The 25,197-nt window shown below is 35.3% G+C and overlaps 1 protein-coding gene across 1 annotated transcript in view; it reads left to right on the top strand.

Annotated features, from left to right (window-relative positions):
* Positions 1 to 4,465: 4,465 nt before the first annotated feature.
* The window catches only part of LOC145690909 (uncharacterized), a 70,250-nt gene continuing 49,518 nt past the window's right edge, over positions 4,466 to 25,197 (top strand). Inside the window, exon 1 of the mRNA XM_081766337.1 lies at positions 4,466 to 4,984. Coding sequence (XP_081622463.1) covers positions 4,626 to 4,984 — 359 coding nt within the window. The 5' untranslated portion in view covers positions 4,466 to 4,625. The remainder of the gene's footprint in view (positions 4,985 to 25,197) is intronic.

Below are 25,197 nucleotides of genomic sequence, written 5' to 3'. Positions count from 1 at the left end.
CCATTTAGTTTTAGACCTCTTCTACCATATTCTTAGCGTTAGTCTTCGTGAATATATAATATATTCTTTCCATTAGCAATAAATATTTCACTAATTTTAATTAGCGGATTTTCCAACTCTGTAGGTAATACAGTTTTGCGTCCAAGTTTTGTTTTTCCAGCTCCCTGAAGTATAACGTCCGGATTTTTATTTGAAGCTTAAATAGAGTAGATTTGGGAACAATAATATTTCGCCTATAATATCGCCTTTCGTTCTATATAATATTTCGCCTTTTTAGATTTGTCATTTTCTTAGGCCTACTTCTGACCTCTAAGATGGCTACTTGCCCATTGTTTCAGATGACAGTCTTTCTCTTTGGATGTAGGCATATCTGTATGATACAAAAGAAAACGGAAAAAATAGAAGAAAATCGTGAGAGATACAATTATGGATTACTATTCCATGTTTATCACCCCATTGGTATTCCATATATGTATTCGCGGCACCTTGGAATGTCACATGTTGTAGCAACGTACAAAACACTTCAACTCTTTTCTGCTTTGTACGAAAATGATCATCGACATTTGCCAAAATTCAGAATGCAAAATGACAACAATTGAACTTCATTAAGAATAAAATTTACTCCACTGAAAACTTACTTACAGAAAACTCAGAAACCAAAGAAACTATCAACAGCTGTATCACACTGGTTCTTTCATCTGACACTTTCTACTCAGATATGGCGTAATATTTGTAGCTCTATAACTCTAAACGGGAAGTGGTTAACCGGAAGTAGTTAAATTTGGTATCGATCGATTTGTTTTCTCAAGCTGAATCGATTGACATATAAATTGTATCTGTTTCGTTGCTGATTATACAACATCTTCGGAAACTGAATAAGGCTCAGTAAACCGGAAGTGGTAAACCGGAAGTAATTAAATTTGTTACCGATCGATTTGTTTTTCCAAGCTGAATCGATTAATATATAGATTGTATGTGCTTCGTTTCTGATTATACCCCACCCCTGGAAACTAAACTAGGCACAGTAAACCGGAAGTTATTAACAAGATGTAGTTAAATTTGGTATCGATCGATTTGTTTTCTCAAGCTGAATTGATTGATATATAGATTGTATATGTTTAGTTGCTGATTATACCTCATCCCGGAAACTAAATTAAACTCAGTAAACCGGAAGTAGTTAAATTTGGTACAAATCGATTTCCTTTATCAAGCTGAATCGATTGATATATAGATTGTATTAAATATATGTTTTGTTGCTGATTATATGCCATCCCTGGAAAATAAATACGCTCAGTAAACCGGAAGTGGTTAACCGGAAGTAGTTAAATTTGGTACCGATCGATTTGTTTTCTCAAGCTGAATCGATTGATATATAGATTGTATATGTTTAGTTGCTGATTATACCCACCCCGGAAACTAAATTAAACTCAGTAAACCGGAAGTAGTTAAATTTGGTACAAATCGATTTGTTTTTTCAAGCTGAATCGATTGTATATGTTTTGTTGTTGATTATACCGCATCCCTGGAAACTAAATTAGGCTCAGTAAACCGGAAGTGGTTAACCGGAATTAGTTAAATTTGGTACCGATCGATTTGCTTTTTCAAGCGGAATCGATTGATATATAGATTCTATATATTTCGTTGCTGATTGTACCCCACCCACGGAAACTAAATAAGGCTCAGTAAACCGGAAGTAGCAAACCGGAAATAGTCAAATTTGGTATCGATCGATTTGCTTTGTCAAGCTGAATCGATTGATATAGAGATTGTATATGTTTAGTTGCTAATTATACCCCACCCCTGGAAACTAAATTTGGCTCAGTAAACCGGAAGTCGTAAACCCGATGCAGTTAAATTTGGAATCGATCGATTTGTTTTGTCAGCCTGAATCGATTGATGTATAGATTTTATATGTTTCGTTGCTGATTATACCCCACCCCCGGAAACTAAATTGGGCTCAGTAAACTGGAAGAGGTTAAGTGGAAGTAGTTAAAATTGTTACCGACCGATATGTTTTGTGAAGCTGAATCGATTGATATTTGGTTTATATATGTTTCCTTGCTGATTATACCCCACCCCCGCGAAGTAAATTGGGCTCAGTAAACCGGAAGTAGATAAATTTGGTATCGATCGATTTATTTTGTGAAGCTGAATCCATTGATATATATATTGCATATGTTCCGTTGCTGATTATACCCCACTCCCGGAAACTAAATTGGGCTCAGTAAACCGGAAGTGGTTAACTGGAAGTAGTTAAATTTGGTACCGGTCGATTTGTTTTGTCAAGCTGAATCGATTGATATATAGATTGTATATGTTTTGTTGCTGATTATACGCCATCCCTGGAAACTAAATTAGGCTCAGTAAACCGGAAGTCATTAAACGGAAATAGTTAAATTTAGTATCGATCGATTTTTTTTGTCAAGCTGAATCGATTGATATATAGATTGTATATGTTTCGTTGCTGATTATATCCCACCCGCTGAAATGAAATAAGGCTCAGTAAACCGGAAGTAGTTAAATTTGGTACCGGTCGATTTGTCTTCTCAAGCTGAATCGATTGATATATACTTTGTATATGTTTCGTTGTTGATTATACCCCACTCCCCGGAAACTTAAAAAGGATCAGTAAACCGGAAGCCGTTAACCGAAAGCAGTTATATTTGGTATCGATCGATTTGTTTTGTCAAGCTGAAGCGATTGACGTATATATTGTATATGTTTCGTTGCTATTTATATTTCACCTCCGGAAACTAAATTAGGGTCAGTAAACCGGAAGTGGTTAACCGGAAGTAGTTAAATTTTGTACCGATCGATTTGTTTTGTCAAGCTGAATCGATTGATATATAGATTCTATGGGCCTTTTTCAGAGTCGTTTTGACGTGTGATTAGTGTCATACTAAAAACCTTGACTACTGTAGCAAACATTACTAGTCGAACTCTTTAGTATGGCTCTAATCAGGCATCAGAACGACTCTGCATAAGGCCCTATATGTTTCGTTGCTTATTATACCCCACTCCCGGAAACTAAATTAATCTCAGTAAACCGGAAGTGGTTAACCGGAAGTAGTTAAATTTGGTATCGATGGATTTGGTTTGTCAAGCTGAATCGATTGATATATAGATTATATATGTTTCGTTGCTTATTTTACCCCACTCCCGGGAACAAAATTAAGCTCAGTAAACCGGAAGTGGTTAACCGGAAGTAGCTAAATTTGGTACCGATCGATTTGTTTTGTCAAGCTGAATCGAATGATATATAGATTGTATATGATTCGTTGCTGATTATATCCCACCCCCGGAAACTAAATTATTCCCCGATAAAGATGGATGGATAGCTTCTGAAACACGAGAATAGCGGTACGTTCGAGTGAGCTACACTGGCGACAAAAGATCTCACTTGAACGAAATCTGAACTAAAACAGTATACATCCGGGTTCCATTTGACTTTCCTCTGGCTGCTATAAAAAAACAAACAATTGCCGAGAGAGCGATCGTGACTAACAGTGATGCCAATTGAAGGGAAATTTCCCTTGGCGCAGGGAAATTTTGAGTAAATTTTGGAGAAAAGGGAAAAAGAGAAATTGCTTGTAATCTCTCAATATTGCAGGGAAATTTGAACCTCTCTTCAGTCATTTATAGATTGAATGGGCCTTATGCAGAGTCGTTTTGTAACGTGATTAGTGCCATATTAAAGAGTTCGACTAACATATGTTTCCTGCAGTAGTCAGACTTTTAGAATGACGCTAATAATGCGTATGTGTATGTGTATGTGTGTGTGTGTAAGTTTACAAATTTTCTGGTGACTGTGCGCACAGAATTATAAATTCTTAAGAATTCCGCATCTCTAAACTTTGATTTAGTTTGTATTGTGCTTACGAACATTCCTCGTGTACAGCCAAAGACAGTAGCAGCTAGAGTTTTCTTTGTAACTGTTCGTATTCGTTTCAGTAAATATGGGAATGCTGTTCTTAAGTAAGTACATACCAAACATATATTTAATATTTTCTATGTATATTAGGTTACATTAATATTAAAATCTATAATGATATCTAGGATAAAAATTAAATTTACATTATTTATTTTATATTTTTGATGATTTATTTAGGTTGTCCGTCCTGATCGAGGTATTTATAGGGTTTTTCCTCAGTCACATCAGGCAAATGCAGAGATTGCACTTTTAACATAGGTCCTGACCTACACCATTCCATATCCTTTTCCCTCCTCCATCGCGACGCCTTAGATACCTAAACAACAAATCAAGTTCAAATTCTGTATAAGCTCAAAGGAAGGCTGTCAGGTATCTGCTTGTATGTGGTTATAATGTTGGGGTGAGAAGGTGGAAGCGAAAACGATTAAAAATACGTTTACTAAATACAGTACTTGAACAGTTTGGATGAAGGGAAATTTTGTCCGGAAAATGGAAATTCTAAAGCTTGTGAAGGGAAAACGGCTCTGAAGGAATTGGCATCACTGGTGACTAAGGAAATAAGCAACTACAGAAGAAGATTGGAAATATAAAGTTGATTTTGTGAACGATCTTGTAAATCTTTTCATTAACACTGGCAACATAAAATATACGGGAAGTATAAGAATAGTGTTAAATTCTTATTTTTCAATTCACAATGGCTGGTGAGGCGTCTGTTAAGTTGGAATTCTCGTGCAAAGAAGAAATTGCTTTTGACTTACCTCAGGAAGATCCACTCGAAGGGAAAGGGTGGACACACGAACTGATGACTGACAAGAAAGAGTTAATATTATCCACAACGGAAGGAGAGGAAACAATGGACAAGGATACAGCTATGTGTTCTTTGGATGTGGAACTAAACGTTGATAGAGTGAAATCAGAATTAGCAGTAGATCCTGAATTTGAAAGGGATATAGAAACGCCTAGAAAAATAGTGGTTCAGGAGACTTGCGCATCGTACTCTAATGACTCCCAACAATTAACAACAAAAAGTTTAAATTCATTTCGCCCAGAAAGGTAATGTTCAATTTTTCATATACTAATTTGCTCAGATTGATAATACGGTTACACGCGTTCGGAAAGTTTGTTTGTTAAAAGCAATACTTCACGAGAAATATTTAGGTATGGGGGATATCTCGAACGTAAGTTGGTAATCTACAATTTGGAAATTGCATGGCACAGATAAACAAGCTGTATACCAAATAAAAATAAGATCGGTACGACTCATACAAATCTTATATAGTTCATATCTTGATGAACTAATTATTTCTTTATTATTGATTACACATTTCTCCCTAATTCTTGCACGTATTTAAAATATGCGTGCTCGACAATATTGTTTTATTTATATAGAGACTTATGTAAAATAAGAAATCGTGAGAATGGTATCTATCCTAATATTTTCCAAATTTAATCGTGGAATGTATTATATTGGAACAAAAACTATGGACGTTTGTGTATTTACTTAGAATTTAGCTCAAAGGTGTCTAGCCTCATTTTTCCGGAGGGATTCCAAAGACATTAGCAAAATACAAGATATAAAATATTTTAACCATCAATGGATGTTCATTAATTGTAGAGGTCCATACATCAAACCATTACATAGCTGCAATCATTTCTTTCAAGGAAGTCGACTTTTTAGATTCTCAGGAATTATTTCTAGAGTATGGACCTAAATTTCTCAATATATAATCACTTTAGAAGCTTAGTGAACGTACATGATATGTGAATTATTGTACAAACAACGCTAACCAGCATGTGCTAGATGGCCGGTAAAAATAAAATTGCTATGCAGATTAGTGCATTACGCAGAATGTTGGTAAACGAGGATAGCGCAAAATTCTGTAATTAGCATAAACTTACATGTCTTACGTGTTGATTGTGTTCCTGTACGTTCCTAAGTATTTTATAGGTAACATCCTGAAATGCTTTCTTTGCTTGTATATTTGTGTTTCAAAATAACACAATATAATAGGGACGTAATTCCCTAATTATATGGATTACTTCCTTCCCAAACGTTTTTCTAGTTTTGTGTCATGTTTGCCACATTCAGTTTTCGCTTACAGTGGTAACTAGCTACCACAACACGGGGTTACTTTGCACATCGGGCATTACTTCCCACAAAATATGAAAAGCGATTCAGTACTCTGTTAGAAAAACCATGAACTGTAAACAGATTGGTGGTAGTTCATATTTTTCTCATTGGGTGTCTGTGTACAGTCATATGGTACTTTGTTACTGTGGCGTCATATATTCCGTCTGCTTGTATCTGTGTATTGCGGTGAGCGGGTAATTGAATTTTGGTTTCATGGCGACGATCGTGGCAACTATTCTACAATCAACTTTACTGAATAAATAACTTACTTTTTTTCATTTTTAGTAGTTAAGTTTAACAAATTTGGATTTGTGCTTTTTACAATTTAGAAATCTATAAAAAAATCCCTAGGTGGAGACTACAAAGAAAGTTTCAATTCGTTCTATTTCAAGCCCTTTTCACTTCATTTTTTTTTTGTTTTTTTGTTTTTTTTTTTTTTTGTTTTTATGGCGCTGCTCTGAGCCTATCCTAGAAGTATGTATTTGACATCCAGCTATTCCTAGTAGAAGAGGCAAGTAGCTCGCGAGTATTTTTTTCTTTTTAAATGAAGAAGAAAGTATTAATGTCCGTACTGACAATGAAAGAAATTTTGATTCGTAGCATTAAACTTGTTTCAAACTTCGTGATCAGAACGGCTCCTACTCTGCGGATGGTATAATTTGAGACCGTTTCATTTCTTTTAGGCGAGTGAAATAAATTGAGATCTTATTTGAGAATATAAAAGAATGTAAGAATATCCCAGGTACAAACCATGAAAAATTTCCCAACCATTCTTTTTAACATCTTTCAATCTATAATTGGTATTGCCAGTTATTTTGCTTCTAACTGCAGTGAATGTAATTTGAGATAACGTCTTTCTTATTAGGTGAGTTAAATAAATTTTGTTACTCTGCTTTTAGATTTTAGTTGGAAGTGAGAATGGCCATAGATACAAGTCCCGCAGGATTTTTTATTTTTTTTTTATTTTTATTTAAGAACAATTTTGGAATAGAAGATTAAGAATAGATTTATCAATACAAAATAACTATGCAAAGTATCTCTTTTGAAAAAATAGAATCTTAATATATTTAAAAAATTTGCCCGACGTCGGTTTCTTCTTTTTGGGTTCCCTTTAAAGGGGGGTGGTCATTATAACTACAAATCGATTTCTAAGTAACGTTAGTTTCAATTTTTGTTATGGAGCAGCAGCATTTTATCAGATAATGTTCTCGTTGTACTGTTGAAAAGGGTATCTTATAAACGACTTTTCGTTCTTCTACATAGAACTGTAGAACTTCTATATAGATCATCATTATTATTTAAATTTATTTCAGAGCGATGTTAAATCAAATTTCATTGTGGGTTAATGAGATGTACACATAAAATGCCAGCAAAGCGTTATTTATTTATTGATAAATTAGCCCTGTACAGTCCAGATTAAGAATATCATAAATACGATATTATTAAGTACATCCCGCCTTTAGAACAAAATTTCTTATTATGATAGAAAACTACATCGTATAAGCTGCATTTCATTCTTGAATTTAGGTTTACATTAGTAAAGTACGATGATGGTTGAGTCCAAGTTTTTATGAGACAAAGATTTAAACTGCTTTAAGAAAGATTATTTTAAACTTTTATTATCTTTATTACACGGGAGAATATATTCTGTGATCCAATCGAAAGTGCAGGAACGTGTGAGTACAACGAACGAAGACAGACGAAAAGGTTATGGAGCTAATGGTTTATAGTTTACTTGTGTATCAGTTTTCTGATATATGTTGTGTTTCCACGTATTTTTGCCTTTCTTGAATTTACACTTTTCTCAATTTTTAAGATCTTTTCACACCATTTTAGATTGAATTCCACCAAGATATGAGTTTTCTATTATTTTGTCAGTACTTGTGTGTATTGATAGATTTTTCCATACTTCATACTGCCTTTTTGGACAGGTCTTTTTTTTTTTTTTTTTTTTTTTGCATTTGAAGCTGTAAACGCTGAGTTATTCCATATAAAATCAGGAAGTTCACGAGGGGAGCCTTAAAAATTAAAGTTAGATTTTATATTTCAAATGAAATTGACGTTTGTTCGATTTGCACTTGCTTATTTCTCAAAGCTCATAAGATACAGGCGTGGGTGTCGTTTTTAAGCTTGTGCATCACCCTTTATAAGAATTTCCATTAACAAACCTGGATTTCTTTAATTTGTACTCTGGTTTTCTTTTAAGATTTTAGCCTGAATTTTCCGTTTTTTGTTGACTATTTACAGATTTGTCTAGGGCACTTGCCTCATGCCTTTTTCTTCCTTGTAATTGTCTATTTCCGTTGCTTTTCTTTTCTTGTTAGTTATAACTCAGTAGGTTACGAAAATGCATTTTAAATGTTGCATCGTCCTTGAAGATTAAACTCATTATTTTTCTCCTTCGTTTCCTTCTGCTTTTCAACCCTTAAGAGAAAGTATGTGTCTGTGAGACACCTATGGTTTTTCTTTGTATTACATTGGCAACACTGATTCACTCAATGTATCGGTTCTCTTTATACCTTCCCATTATTTAGTTGTATGTGTGTCACAGTAGTCCAGTGTTGGCGTTAATGCCTGAGTGAACATTTATTGATGATCTTAGAAAACCTATGGTGTCTGAGAGGCACACATTTCCATTATCGTTTATATTTTTGCCTCAGTATTGGACACACATTTCTTGAAGAGAGTTTTTCTTTCAAAAATTTTTGTGGTTAACTTTTATTCACCATGAAATAAAAGCTATAGAGCTCTTGAAACATACTATTTTGTTTGTATGAGATTTTATGTATTTGCAAAATATAGACCTAGTACCTCGAGAAAGAAATTTAAGAATGAAACTGTAAGATCAGCAGATACTTATTTCACGGCAAAAATTCCAAAAATTCCTGAAAGTAGAGAAGGAATTTATATTATTGTCTTCAGTAGATTCTGACTGAGACGCCTAATTTTTTCCTGAAAGTCTGGAATTACCTACTGACAGTTAGGTCGATACCAATTCTGATACAGTGCCAGGTGTGAGGTCAAGTAGTAACAGAAGTGTCAATGTGAGCAACCCTAGTGAAGTTTCACGTGATAACGAAGGCCTTAGATACAGAGGTAAAAACAGGCTTGTTTGGAATTGAAATGAACCACTAAGAAACCGAAGGGTTCTTCATCAAAACATAGTCAGAGGGATGCCTGGTATAGTCACTAATGTAAGAAATCTGGGGAAAAAAATCCTGTCTACTTTATGTGATGATGGTATAATTCAGGAGATTTCAGTATGAAGTTGAAAGAAAATTGAAACAAATTTGAAGTAAATTAGAGGAAAGTCAAACTACAGATCTACTGACTTATCTGAAAATAAAGCCCTTATTGCTCTCCTAATATTGTGTTCTATTTGTAAATCAGGATACAAAGACACGTATTTACCATTTTCAAGACACTTTGGGACGACCTCTATTTAAAGCTACCATGTTCGTTAAACGTTTCCAAGCTCTTTTGGACAAATAGCACATTTGAACAGGGTAGCTACATGTGGACAAATAGCATATTTGAAGGGTAGTAATGTGTAGAATTTTACTAACTTAAAATTTGTCAGTTTTTAAATTTATGTACTATTTTTATTTAGATATTGAAATATTTTCCGAATTTATATTCCAATAAAACCGAATTAATATATGTAATTCTTGTTTATCATATTTTGCTCGAAGTACAAAATATAAAGTTTCATTATTCTACATTACACATACGTTTTTTAAAAGAAATATTGCTTTATACATGTCCGTGTCCCACAGACACGCACTTCCTGTAAGCGAACAAAAATAACGTTTCCTTTTAAGGGTTAAGAAATTTTCTGAATTTAAAAATTACTCTAATAGCATATATTTTACAAAAATGGAGATCCTAAAAGAGCTGGGAGTGAATCAAAAAACTAATCCTTCTTCTTTGTCTTCAGTTAAATATAATGTTACTATTTGGATGAATCCTTCGCGATTAATTCTAATCAGTATTGTCTTAAAATCGATAGGATAAAGCGCAAGTAAAATGGAATTAAAACAAGAAGAAACTGCTGGCAATCAACAGGGATATCATCTGGAAGTTTGTTCTTGGCTTTCGTTTCATTCTTCCGAATATCTCTTTTCCATTTTGTCTATTGCCAAACTACATCTGGAACTACAAACATGTATTATAACGAACATTAACAAAACGGAAGTGATGTTCACCTGTTCCAGGTTATTTCGAGAGAAGATAATTTTGTTTATAACAAATTTTCGTCTTCGTTTGTAAAGATTTATAATTTGTGCTGCAGTAATGTATGATTTTTTTTCTTGTTTTCCTTGTTTTTCTCTTCTCCCGATATTCTTTACTGTATATTGAGCTAAGTTTTGAAATTAATTTTCTATCCATTTGATATTATCCCATGTATCTGCATTAGCTGTTTCTAATATCAATAATGTTTTCGTTTTTACCAGGGTCATAGTGAGAAGCTGTGAGGAGCGTAGACATAAAATCATTAATAATGCGCACTGACTGTAACATAGGGACGTTATTTCATATGCGTATTTTTTATTAAATAGGCTGATCAACAGTAGTATGTGGAGTATTATTACAAACTACTGTAATAAAACGCTGTGTTTAAACGCTCAAAATTGTAAGTGAAACGCAGCGAAATGATAACTATTACGTAATAAGTTACTAGGTTTGGAAACACCTGCTCGACACACAGGTACCGTAGTGAGTCATCAAAATTGCCAGAAGGCCATTTTATAACTTTTTCGTTTGTATAGAAAAGTTTAATCGAATATTTCTGATTCAGGCCTTCACATCCGCTCACTTTTCCATTTTTACGGTATCTATGTTTTGTCTATCGTTCTCCGCAGCTTCGGTTTATGACACAACGTTGGTACGGACGACATCGTGATTTGCCGTAGCAAAGCTGGGATAAACGCAACACACAAGTGAGAGAGAGAAAGCATGTGTAAACTTTTGGAAAAACAGCGAAAATCATTATGAACGTTACGATTATATTTACAAGGTTCTAACAACGACAAAAGCCATGATTTTATGGCCACAGGAATAACCCACGCAGTTAAAAGAAAGAAATAGAAGTGTAAAGATATTTCACCAACACTAGCCTCCACTAAGCACTGGCCAATAAAATTTAAGATATCTACAAGAAAAGTAGAAAACAAATTATTATTAACAAAATAATGTGTTTTGAGAGTAAAATATAGCTTGTACCAGCCGATACTTGAACGCGGCTTATTTTAAAAAAATAGCATGACCTAGTTCCGACGTATTCATGCGAGAGCTTGTAAATGTTATTTTCGAAGTTTTATTTACGCTGTCAAAACATTACATAACAAAGCTAAGAAAAGTCATTTCCGCATAGATTATTGGTGAGAACACCTTCTTCAAGAGGTGGAACTAGCTACGTAGAATTATGAAATCAAATATGTAAGCATCCTTAAAGAACTAGTGTGAGTACAGTAAATTTGGGAAATCACTCTTTAAATCGTCGCTTCCACCATGTTCACACCAACGATAGGTAGGTGGGCAACATGGAAATTTTGAAACTCTTCCCTACCTTGGGAGGTGAAGCAGATCAACAATACGAGAGGAGAAGACATGTAGACGGACTTGAGGATCCGTTTTCCTATAAAAGATGTTTCCCATTATCTTTTCAATTAAATATTAAATTACACACCTTACAAATTTCGGGAGGACGTATGATAAGTGGCCCTGATGGACAAGCAGATGTGATTGTAAAAATTAAAACAACCAACATTTAATGAAACAAAGATTCAACCAGCAGAATTGATTGATAATAATGTTGATCACAATATTTTAAGAGAGAGAGAAAATATGTCAACGCTTATAATATTCCTGAATTACATTATGAGCTTTTAAGCGTATTGTTGTAGTTACATCGTTAGAGTCAACCGTTGGGAAATGTCATTACAGCCAGGGGACACCCACAAAGAGGTCCACCGGACCCGAACCCTCAAAAAAAAAAAAAAATGTATATATATATATTTTTAATGATTGTGTTTTGTCTGTACCAGGGAGCACTCATGGAAAGTCCATCCAATTTGGATCGCATGAAATCTTAGTGACTTGACATACATATGTGCACTTCCTTAATAAAACTATACTTGACTTAGCAGTGAAATTATTATTCGTTTATTTCCGACGAACAAAGAAAAACTTAAATATTTATATTGGCTAATCAGTAAGCGCAAGAATTTCTCTAGATTAGGGAAATTTCCCTCAAACTACGAACACTGCTTGTTATTGCTGCGATACCCATGTAACTTTTACAGCACGAAACTACAATATCAGGTTATAAGGAACATATTTTTTTCTTTAGCATAGGACAAATACACTCCCTTTTCGAAAGCAAAATATAAAAATTGTTCATGTGGTGCACAATTTACGCTACTTGGAAATTATTTATGGTTTACTCGGACGCAGAATAAGGTCATGTCTGTGTCTTGCAATATTGTACCCCTCCCAACTTTCGACTCTCTGAACAAAAATTTCTGGGTGCGCACCTGATTACAGTTTATACCTTAAGAATGTAACCATAAACTTCAGTTCATAAATAATACTAATACTAAGAAGAAGGAGGAAAAGCAACAAACGATATTGAATAGTGACTTTTGAATGGGTATTATATGCGTAATTGTTTCAGTTTAGCAGTTCAAGAGTTCAGCTTCTTTTTTTCTTTCCTTTCTGCTTTTTAGTGTACCTTAATAATTTGCTCTGAAAATCGTAACTGTTCAAACATTACTACAGTATGCTATAAATAAAATAATAACAATAAGACTGATTTATCACACATATATAAACAAGAAAAATTACTACGTCAATAAGTGAATTACTTGAAAGAATATAAAAATAATTTACGTTAATGAAGCTATCAAATAAAAAAAGTCGCATACAGCTCAAGTCGGGAGGTCACTATACTGCCCACTATCACATTAGTCCAGGTATTTTATTAGATTCAGGCACAAGACCATAGACCCATATTAAAAAAAAAGTCGATAGGCGGACGAATATAGACATTATTAAACATGTCGAATGCAAGCATCATTAAAATTGTTATGTGTAAATTGAGGTAAATTAATAACATTATTTTCATCCAGTATAAAAATTCTGGGGAGGGCCAGCTTTGCTTCTAGGAGGAGCCGGCACCCCCTGGACCCTTTCTAGTTCCGCCTATGTCAATTCCTGATATATGCTTGTGCAATGTGGCAGTGGTGATGCCTTGAGTCGCTCTTTCTCGCTCGCTCGCTCACACTCTATTTATACAGAATATAAAAGTGGATGTATGTGTGTGTTTCAACATAATTCTGATATATCTAGAGTAATTTTAACTATATTTCTTACAGTCTGGAAAAGAGTACTGTCGGGATACATATCAAAAATGCTAGAAACGGGTCGAAATTAGTATCGAATCCATAGTTTCGTGGTCGCTTAGATGAATAGTTCTACTTTCAGTTCAAGTCCAATTAAGCTCCCATTAGCACCCAGGATGGTTACGTAGCGACATAAAAATATCGACGACAACCGATATTAGAATCCAATCGTAAGTTTTCAGCGCCGCTAACAGTGCCGCATTTCCCTTTAGTCCACATTAGTCCCATTGCCTAGAGGGCAACATATTTGCAGCGTGCGAAGTTTAAAACTTGAATAATATCTTAATTTTTTTCTTATGAAAAAAGTTAAAAATCAAGAGCAAATATACTATTTCATGAACAATCCTCTTTTACTATTGTAATATGTTTAATATTAGCGTTAGAAACTTAAAAATAATTCAGAACATGTTTCACATTTGTTATTTTTTGTTACGTAGTTGTAGCTGTATCATCTAGTGAGTGGTATTTAATTGTAATAAATTCACTAATTAAGCATATTCGAATTAAGTTTTATTTTTAAGTTAGGGATGAAGGGGCGGAGAAATATGTAGTTATTGGGGACGACGAGAGCAAAAGTGCGTATGGTTAGCCGTGAATTAGAGATCATCTTTTGTTGTAGTTATGTACACCTTGAATTCTTTTGCTGTTTTATTTCGGTAATCCCCGGGAGAATATTGGGATGAGACTGTGGTTTTGACAATTTGTTTTTGGCAATACACGGGAGAGTATTGGGTTATATTAGTTAGCCGAACATGGTGTTGATTTTGAATAAACGGACAAATTGTTGGAAAATAGAAACAACAAATGAAGGATATTACTATCTAGAAATAAATAATGTGTAATCGTGTTGATGTAGAAATGAAGCCATATAAGTGGCTGAAGTCTTTTTTATGTTAAGGAAAGTTAGAGCCAGTGTGGCAATTGATATTTTAGGGTTTATGAGCCAAGCGTGGCTGTTGATAATAAGGTCGAAGAGCTGAGAGTGGACACTGTTATGGTAGGTTGATGAGCCAAGAGTGGCTTTTGATATTTTAGTGGCTTATGGTAACGCCAAGTGGGATCATAGTTATTGTTATAGTTTTTGGGATTCAGAAAGGCTCCTGTTTAATTGAGTGTATTGGTGTAAGTCATTTAAAGGTTGACAGTGAAAAGAAAATGGTATAATTCATTTGTAAGCTCTAGTAGATTTGAGAAGTTAATTAAAGTAATACTTTGCTTCACTGAAGGTACCAAAAATAAACAAACCTAACAATTATAATACATATCCTTAGGGGGGAGTAGAAGTCCGAATTTTTGCGAAAAATTGAATATCTCACAAGTCATTGAACTAAGAGCTGAAATTCAGCATATAACTCTTTATTAAAAATAAACAGCATATGTCCTGACATTTTTTTATTTTTTATGAGCGGGGGGGGGGGGGGCATTTTCTATATATTTTAAATTGGTAGTGGTTTGATTTGTAAAGATAATCGAAAACGTTTGATATTAGTTGAAAAAGAAATTGAGTAATGAAAACTTTACAGTTCTTCGAATTTTATACCCACTGCTTTCTATTTATAATTGCAGAAGCTGGTGTTTAATATATGGAGCGTTCAAAACATAAGGCAATCATGCCATAAAGTTGATAGAAAATGGCCATAAAATTGGTATTCTGAACTTAATTACATGGGAATTTTAATTAGTACGGCATGCTTAATTATAAAGAAAATTAGTTTTTCTTTCTTTTTTACGTTCGTCTACTTTTCCTTGATTTGAGACTTTTAAATTTCGTCCTATTTTCTACTGAAATATGTATGTAAGGCAACAATAAAATATATATATATGATAAACTTAAATTCATTTTAATTCGGAAGATGCGAAACACTTTACCATTGTATATCTAAAAGGTCAGATCCACCAATATTGTAATAGAGAGGTTCAATGAACCATTGACGGTAGAAATTCAAACTCCGATAAGTGATAATTTCATAGTCTTGTTTTATTACAAGTGTAACCTCTTTAGTCAATGGAGAGAAGGAGGTGGATCATGGGTCGGAGTTGATGACGATGGGTTTTGGTCGGTCGGAGTTGGTCGCAATGGTTCAGAGTAGTTCATAGTTGGTGGTAGGCCAGAGTGGATCACGATGGATGATGGGTCAGAGTGGGTCAATGGGTCATTTGGGTGTTGGGTGATAGTAGGTCATGGTGAGTCGTGGATCAAATTTTCATTGACCCACACCGTCTCTGGTTAAAATTGCACTAAAGAGAAGAGGCACCGAAGATGTATGTCGGCTATTATGCTCAAATTTTGCACATAGATAGTACCCCACCAGAAAGCAATAAATCTGAAATGGTTCACGGTACCACCTCCTAGAACTCGAGATGTAGGGGTTTGTCTCATTGCCTAAATTAAGACCTCAATGATTTATCCTTCAACAAGCAACCTTTTTATTTTCGTTTCCGTGGGGAAGTCAGATGAACACGCGCCTAGTAATCGTAATATTGATAGTTCGCGTCCACCCCGGGGTATTTGTTTAGTGTTTTTTTGACTCGCCTAAATATAAACAAATCACAGATATAGCCAATTTAACATACTTTGGGAGAGTAATTTTGTGGTTCGTTGGCGTTCCATCGCGTCTCTGCCAATGGTAGTAAAGTTTTCAAAATGGAACTGGGGCCACAGCTGATCGTCACTGCGGGACCACCAATTTTTTGGCGACAGGTCAATAGTTGAGCATCTGTAGTCCACCGACGCTTACAGCTTAGAGTAATGAAGGATGTATTTGCCTTGTAGACTTCATGACTACCGAGTTATTATTATTATTATTATTATTTGTAGTAATAGTAGTATAATTGATAATAGAATAATTATATTGTCTATGTATTGTCTCGGTAGGACTACAGACAGGATTTTGCTCGTTTTGGTTCGACTCGACTCTAATCCGAGTCGAGTTGGAGGAAATTTTTCGCGCCGAGTCCTAGAGTAGACCTCAAAGATGTCTGTTTCGAGTCGAATCGAGTTTCAAAGAAAACTCGCTCGTGCCCATTTCAACTAATGAGAGATAATCGGAGTTAAGCGAAATCGAAAGTCACAATATTTCTCTAAGCGACTCCGAAAACTATGAATTCGACACTAATATCCATCATTTTTTATCATTCTTTTATATGTATCCCCCTCCCATTCGCCATAGGTAACCCAACAACACTCTTTTTCAGACTATAAGAAATGTGGTTAAAATTACTCTAGGCCAGTGGTTCTCAATCTAATTCCTATCACGATCCCCTTTTATCGCATCCTCTTGCCAGCGACACTTTTATAATTTGTGTTTTATAATAAGCTTGTATGGGATTTTTAACATACCTATTTCTATAATAGTAGAATCCATTTCTTGTTTATAGTGATCAGAGCCGTGGCATGGAAAATCAGCCCCCGGGGCAAAGGTATATGACGATGTCTCCGTACATATGAGTGAGGTCGACAGACTAACTGCGAAGCGCCACCATGGTTGGCACTAAGCTCAATACAATTTTCAAAAGTAAAACCTGCATTTCCTTGATTTTGAGCACATTTTATTACTTTTTCCTTCTATTTTATATATGTGCACGTGCTCCTTCCTAACATGAGTAACACACTTCCTTCGAAATTTGTGCCCCCTTTTTTCGGCGCCCAGCATTGACAGTGGATTCAGTAACTGTAATATTTATATTCCCAACGACGAAGGTGTTGGTTCAAGATGGACGTGAAACTCCTTCATTGAAGAGGTCATTAACGTATCTGATCTAAGCCCACAACTTCTTGACCAAATAATCGAGTGATCATGCGACAAGTCTTTGCAACTGATTTTCTGTAACGAAGACTTGGACAAGTTCTGCCTGATGAGGAGAAAAGAATATCCTGGTCTGGTATCTGCTGCTTTAAAAGTAATAATTCCATTTGCTATTTCGTACCTGTGGGAAAGTGGGTGTGTTTGTTTTATTTCATGGTAAACATTAAAACAATGACAAGAGATCACTTATCAGTTTAAAATGGTTTGATAATGTTCGACACGAAGATTGAACCGGGCATTGCTGTACTAGTGAAATTACAACATGCTTAGGTATCTCATTAGGTTTCAATTTTAATTGTATTTCAATGTGCAGGTTTTGTTCCTTGTGTGTTTTTCTAGCATTCCTATATACAATTCTCATTAGTTTCATATCATACCCCTTTAATTTAAATTCATTTTTAAACAACTCTGCACCCTTTGAAAATATTCAGTAGACTAATTTTTTATTGTGCTTTACAGTAGGCCTATGTAAAAAAATAAAAGTATGCCTATCAGAACAAAATTCAAAATAATAATTAAAAATAAATTCCGGTATTAGATTCTAACTATATTTATCTCTTCCGCTTATCTTCGCGACACCCTAGGGGCCGCGACTCCCAGGTTGAGAAAGCCTGCTCTTGGCATACATGAGTTATGTTGGAACATACATACATACACTTTTATGTGTATAAATACAGATAAGAGAGGGTTGAGAGAGAGCGATTAAGGTATTACCGCTCTCAATCTCTTCACTTTACTTTTGCGATTCGTAAATTTCTTACGTGACAGTTTGGGGCTAGCTAGCTTTTTTGTCTTGAACCACGATCCGATTTTCGATATGCTCTACCTAAATGCTGTAATGCGAATATTAAGAAGTTACCTGCGTATGAAAATAGCTGCAAATAAATACATTATTATTTATTTATTGCTATTACACGATTTTCTTAATTTGTATTTAACATTCACATATAACATACCGACGTTCTGTCAATACCTCAGATGTTATATTTTAAAGATAAGAATTACTAATGCGTGAAATGATATGAATATATATATTCAACTGGTATATATATACAACTGATGAATTGTAATGTAACTATTTTACATAATTTTCATGCATTGAGGAAAGTAGGATATCATAAAAGAATCTCACCTGAACGGGTATCGAACTCACGATTTAAACGCTCGGGGTGTACCACTGAGCTAACATTACCGCTTTCCGGAATCTGCTTCTGAAATATAACAGCTCATACGTAAATGCTCATTTCCGTATGGAAATCACAATGACGAAACAAGAGTGTGAATACATAGTTTCGAAATATTGTATCATAAAGTATTTCAAACAATGTTCTTTTTTTTTCTACACTTAATACCATTTCAACATGTCTTATTATATTTAACAGAAGGAAAAACATATCTCTACATTTTTTCCCGATTGCTAAGGTTGGCTTGGAGGTTCGAACCAGCAGCTTTAGTTTACTGTTTCCCGAAGATATTCGAAGTTGGACTTCGAAAGTGTTCGTCTCAAAACAGCTATCATCATATCGCTCAATCTGTTTGGTATATGGTATATGTTTTTATACGTATAAAGTCAGTATAACAATTTGTTCTTTAAACAGCTTTTCGTACGTATTAATATTCCTTTATAAAACTGTTTTTAATATTATTATTGCGGCGCACCATTTTCAGATTTCTTTTGCGAGTCGTTGACCAAGTCGTTCCCCACAATAGGCGTATCGTGCAAGTAACCAGTCACACGTCAGGTACTAGCTTTTACCTATTGCTTCCTGCTCACAGCTCAGAACATTCGTAACTATGGATAGACGTACAGCAGTAATTGCTTTATGGGAGTTGGAAGGCTATTCTGCAACTGCAGCTAGCAGGCGAGTAGGTGTCTCGGCCTCTTCAGGAAGGCGATGGATTCGGAAATATCCTGCTACAGGTCAGACTTGTAATTTACGATCTCCTGGTCGTCCGCATGTATCAACCGAAGCCGAAGATGCGAGATTAGTAAACGAAGCCCGGTTAGACCCACTAAGGACGTCTAGACAACTAAGTGAAGCTTCTCTCTTTCCTGGTAGTAAGCATACAGCTGTGCGAAGGCTTCGTCATGCTGGGTTACGCGGCTGTGTTGCTGCCGTGAAAGAAAAAAACTCTCAGACTACCACAAAATTTACCGTCTCGCGTTTGCACAGGCGAATGTGGGTCGGAATTGGGAAAACGTAGTTTTCTCAGATGAATCCATATTCACAACATCAAATGAGGGACGCCGTTTTATGTATCGTCCGAGAGGCACCCGATATGACCCTGGATATGTAGCTGCTTGGAATCGCAGTGGCCATGTATCTATTTCATGTTGGGAATGGATTTCCAGTCGCGGAGCAGGACAGCTTCACAGAATTGAAGGATATCTGGACAGTTCTCAGTACTTAGACATTATGAGTAATATCATGGTGCCATCTGTTCGAGTATTTCAGCCTGATGGTGTAATTCAGTTCCAGCAAGACCAGCCGTCAATACATATATCCCGTGTGGTTCAGGAATGGTTCGCAGGGCAGCCTGAGATTGTTTTAATTGACTGGCCGCCTCTTGGAGCAGACTTCAATCCCATAGAAAATATGTGGGCAGAAGTGAAGCGTACTCTATAGACAGTTGGTCTGAGGCAGATCCACCAAGAACTCAGGATGACCTGTGGCATCTTGTTTCCGGAGCATGGCTGGAGGTAGGGGAAGGAGATAGATTTGTCACCCATTTAATAGATTCCATGCCCAGAAGAATGGAGCGTGTAATAAATTCAGAAGGGTCTTGGACACAATATTAATGTCCCCGCCTTAACTCCCGAAAACAGCCCTTTTCAGGGCTACCTAAACGCTTCTGAAAATATTTCTAGAAGTAAACCACTCCTTGTATCCGATTTCAGTGCAATTGTACTAACAAAAAAAAAAGAAACGATAAATCGCTGCAGGCTTTGAACTCAAGACCTCTTCATTACCAAGCCCGTACTCTACCAGTGAGCTAACATGAACAGGCAACCCAAACACGATTTTCAATTTCTGGTATTCGATGACAATGAAGCTCATATACTTTGCAAGTGGTGTATTCAACTTTGGATATTCCGCAACACACACACACATAAACAAAGCGAGAGAGAGAGAGAGAGAGATGAATATACAAAAGCATATTCAACGTATTCGAATGAGACTCTAAGTAACGACATTCCGTTCTAAAGAGAATTTGTGTTTCTTCCCGTGACGTTAAGGGGATCGGGAAAAATTATGTGTCTTCAAGCAGGATCCGACTTTGAATTCTTTGCTTATACACTTTCTATATGCGTAGGAATATACTGTATTTCACGAATGTAAAAACATGCTGTAATGAAAATATTGAGAAGTTACATCTGTATGACAAATAGCTGCAAATAAATACACTACATAATTTATTTATTGCTATTGAACGATTTTCATAACTTGTATTTAACATTCTCATATATAATACCGACCTACTGTGAACACCTACCTATCTCAGATGTTATATTTTAAACATAATAATTACTATGTTTTTCAATGATTATGTGATATATATATAACTCAGGTATTTTAATGTAATTATTTTATATAATTTTCTTGCATTGCGAAAATACAATTTCATAAAAAAATCACTGAGCCAGATGGGAATCGAACTCGTAACCTTAAGATTTGAAATCCGACAGCTTACCAGTGAGCTAACACAAGGATTTACGGAAACATGCTTCTAGCGAAACATGTATAACGATTCTCAAGATAATTATGACATTCATATCCAGTACAAACGCTGTTTTTGTTCTACTTTGACTTTTATTTTAGTACTCAGGCGATAATTATGTTCTATGTCTTAAATTTGAGCATTCTTTTACATATGGAAAGATTCCTCCATCTAAATGTTCCATTACGTATGTAGAGCTAAATGTCAAACAAGAATGTGCTGACATTGAAACAAGGTTTCGAAATATTGTATCATTTAGTATTTCAATCATTGTTGCTTTTTTTCTACACTTGCTAACAAGTCTTATTATATTTAAAAGAAGAAAAACACGTCTGCAAACTTTTTCCCGATTGCAAAGGCTGGCTTGGAGGTTCGAGCCTGGTTTACTTTTTTCCAAAGATACCCGAAGCTGGACTTTGAAAATTTTTGCCTCAAAACACCAATAAAGAATGCGCTCAACCTTTTTCAGACAAGGTGTATGCCTTATGTTATACATACCTCTTTAAAATGTACAAGTTCCTCCTTACTATCCCTCTTACACATGTAGAAAGGAAGTTGTAAATATGCTTTTCTTGAAACTCAATATTATAAAATAAGGATTGAGAGCGAACCTCGGGAAAGAAAACCTTCAATCATTTATGTTGATGCAGTATGAAAGTGATATACTAAATAAAGTGAATAAAGATGTCTTAAATAATAAATTCTGTCATGATAATGCAGAATTGAAAAGATTTCTGATATAAGGTAAGGATGTCCTTCCTTCTTGCCATGTAAACAGATCAATGTAATAAAAGTTAAATGCTATATATATATGATGCACTGCCACTATACATATATATAGTGGCAGTGCTTCAATAGTAATTAAGCTGTCCGAAAACAAAGTGAACTATCATAACTCCATTTTCGAGCTGTCAACAAGTATGTGTAAAACTGGAAACCCAGGATGTCAAATACCACAAAAAAGGTTGATTGCCACATAGTCCAAGACCCATAATATACCCCCGTAAAAAAATCGAGGTCCAGAGAATTTGATTTTTGATTTATGTTCTCGGATCATTATTGAATTAATTTAGCTTGCGTAGCCATTTCTAATCTGGGCCAATTAGATTCTGAACGTCATTTTAACCCTTTCGATACGGTGTGCTTTTTGATGTTTTCGTCGACGAAGTTATGCAGGTGCTGCAGCTTCCCTAATTATCCTATTGAAATTTTCTATAGTGCGTTGTGTCGGCTAAAGAAAAGGTTTTCAGATGATGGTATATTTGTTTCAATCTAGATAATAAGAGGGAAATTATAGAGGGAAAAATGGGATTTTTTCTAAAATGTTCACCTAAAGTCGGGAATTAAAATTTTTCATGGCTGGAAACACTGCCACTAGATAGATGCAACTCATCTTAAAATAAACTTTGGTACACCACTAATATATCCTAGAAGTATGATGTTGATATCTAACAAGCTAAGCATGTAATTTTTAAAAAAAAAAAATTATCAATCGGCAAAGAGTGTCTAAATTCATGAATAGAAATAATGAATACAATAAGATAAAATACATAGAAATAATGAATACAAGTAGATAAAATACATAAGTTTGCCTATGGGTACACAATTTTAAATTCAAATTATAAAGAATACTCATTATAAGTAATGAATACGTGTACATAAATTTCTTTCATTTACATTTGTATGAAATACGTCTCACATTTTTTTAAGCTATATTAATTCAATAATGATGTAAAATTACAAATCTAAAATGAAATTTTGTGAAACACGATTCTTTTTACAGGTGTATATCATGGAGCCTGTATTTAATTATATCCATTTGCAATTACGAGTTTTAGAGTCACTTGCATTACATTTGCAGCTTGATGAACATTTCAGAAGAGCGCATCGGCAGGAGCATCTTTTCGTAGCGCAAGTTTTGCAGTTGCATGTTCGTGTAAGTTCACTGGGTAGAGGCTTTAAAAATTTAATAGGTTTAAGAACACCATCAACGTTTTCCCATCCAAACTTACAGGGGTCTTTTGGAACATACGAACGATTCAAAACATTTACACATCTTCTGAGTAAATAAAATGCTCTTTTAATGTGTCCATGCACGGACGATGACGTTGGCGGAAGGTCACTTAGTGAAACTGATCTCTTAAACTCACTGTAGCGAAGTTTATCAAAAGTGTCAACATCACACTTTGTTTTCCACACTCGCACAAGATACTTTTCGACGTCTTTGAAGTCACATTCATCGTCATTTTCAGCAAATTCTTTTAGAAACTTCACTGGTTCAGCTCTTAAAGCTCCACGCTTAGTTCCTATTTTGCTCATAATGTCATCACCTGTGAGAATATGGGCCTTGATGAGAACATTGCAAATCTCTGAGTTGAGTCTATGGTACAAAATATGAAGAGGGATAAAGCGTCTTTTTTCACCTGTTCCATAACGTATCCATAATTCTTCCAATCCTTGACTTATGAAAAGTGAAACAAATCGAAGTAACAGAATAATTACATCTGTGTCATTCGATAGAACAATTATTCGCTTCAAACCTTTTCGAACTGCCCACTCTACATGTGGAATGACACGAAGGTCAGCTTCCTCCAATTTGTGGTTCAGTTCTTCCACAATATGGCCTGCACCGTTTGAATATATTTGTGCCGGCATCAATTCCTCATTAATAATCATTCCACTAGCAATAATTGGGAATTCTGAGTTTGCTGAAGCATCAGCAATATTTCGCCGCATTAGCATCTCCAGATTAAGCTTGTTTGATGTAGATGACCATAATTTATCATGTTGCAAAGGTAGAGGTGTAGAATTTGTTATGCATGCAAGTTCGATCCACCCAGTTGTAGACATTCGCCTGATTCTCTCACATTCTTTGAGTGAAAGTTCAAGATAACTGTCAAATATGATATGCAGTTCTTGCAGAGTGCATACTGATTTTGATATTTGTAGAACTCTCTGAACAGCCTCTCCAAAGTTTTTCATGGATGACAGCTTGACCGTTCGCAATTGGGACATAAAATCCATAATAACAGCAGTGTTTAGTGCAGAGACTGATTTGAAATAAAAATCGTCAGGTGAAAGATATTTTTCTAATTCTTTAACGAGTGTGTGTTTTACTGGTTTTGTCGCAGCATCTCCATCAAATAAGGCGTTTGTTGGAAGAAGGTCATGAGACAGAATGTTCTTGATAGATTCCTCCCTTTCTTTTGCCACATCTATCTCTCTGTGGGCTTGGGAAAGAATTTTATTTGAGATCACCAGTGGAGATTTTCTGGTTGCTGGTTCTGTTACACTGTTCCAATTAAAGCGTGGAAGGTTAGCTTTATTGATTACGTCAAACAACGATTTTACTTTCAATACAAACCTCTCCTGCTTCAGCTGTGTATATAATTCTGACCCATGTGAAAAGATATCTAATAGACGTGTTTTTACATCATTATTCACATGTTGTTTTGTAACAAAGTTATGCAGCCGCACAGGCTCAATCATTTCAAACGGATTTCCTCGTTGCTGCATAAAATGAACAAGGCTCTCAACATTTCTATTGAAACGTTCTCCTCTCTTTCCCATTAGCTCATGGTGAGGAACAATTTCACGGTGGTCCACTAATTTAGAATTGGTCACCTCTCTGAAAACGTTACAAATAGAAAGGACTTCGCGGTAAACTAGCTGCCATTGAGCAACATAGTCACTTTTACGTGTTTGACCGACAATTCCCTTGAAGCTTTTCTGTGATCTCTGAATGGTTTGTTCTAATTTCATATCAGGAGCTACAGCATTGAATCGTTCTTCTCTGTCTTTGATCACGAAGTGTCCTTGAACAAATTTGTTGTGAAGGTACTTGTTTTCTACTTCTAGTTTTTTTATTTTTTCCAAATACCAGGACCCATATCTCACATAGTTTATACAATCGAATTCACGAAACACAGGAATGAGTGACTCCACAGTCTTCACGTGCAGCTCCCAGTCACCTTTTCTATCAGTATGTACTAAGTCCTTCACTAGACCGATTAAATTCACAACATTTCCCCAGTACTTGCAAAGCTCTGACTTAACCTCGCACTCTTTGATAAACTCTTCAAACTTGGCTCTTAAGGTTTGTGATATTGAACGAAGTGTAGTGAATGTTGCCTGGCTTTGCATTGTGTCCTTCAAATGAAGTGCGTCCTGTGCCTTGCACACTTCTTCCATAACATCTGCGAAATC

The sequence above is a fragment of the Thermobia domestica genome, chromosome 7 (assembly GCF_964235325.1).
Source record: "Thermobia domestica chromosome 7, izTheDome1.hap1.1, whole genome shotgun sequence".
In the NCBI taxonomy this organism is placed as follows: domain Eukaryota; kingdom Metazoa; phylum Arthropoda; class Insecta; order Zygentoma; family Lepismatidae; genus Thermobia; species Thermobia domestica.
Note: the sequence above shows the minus strand (reverse complement) of the source record. Positions and strands in the feature narration are given on the sequence as shown.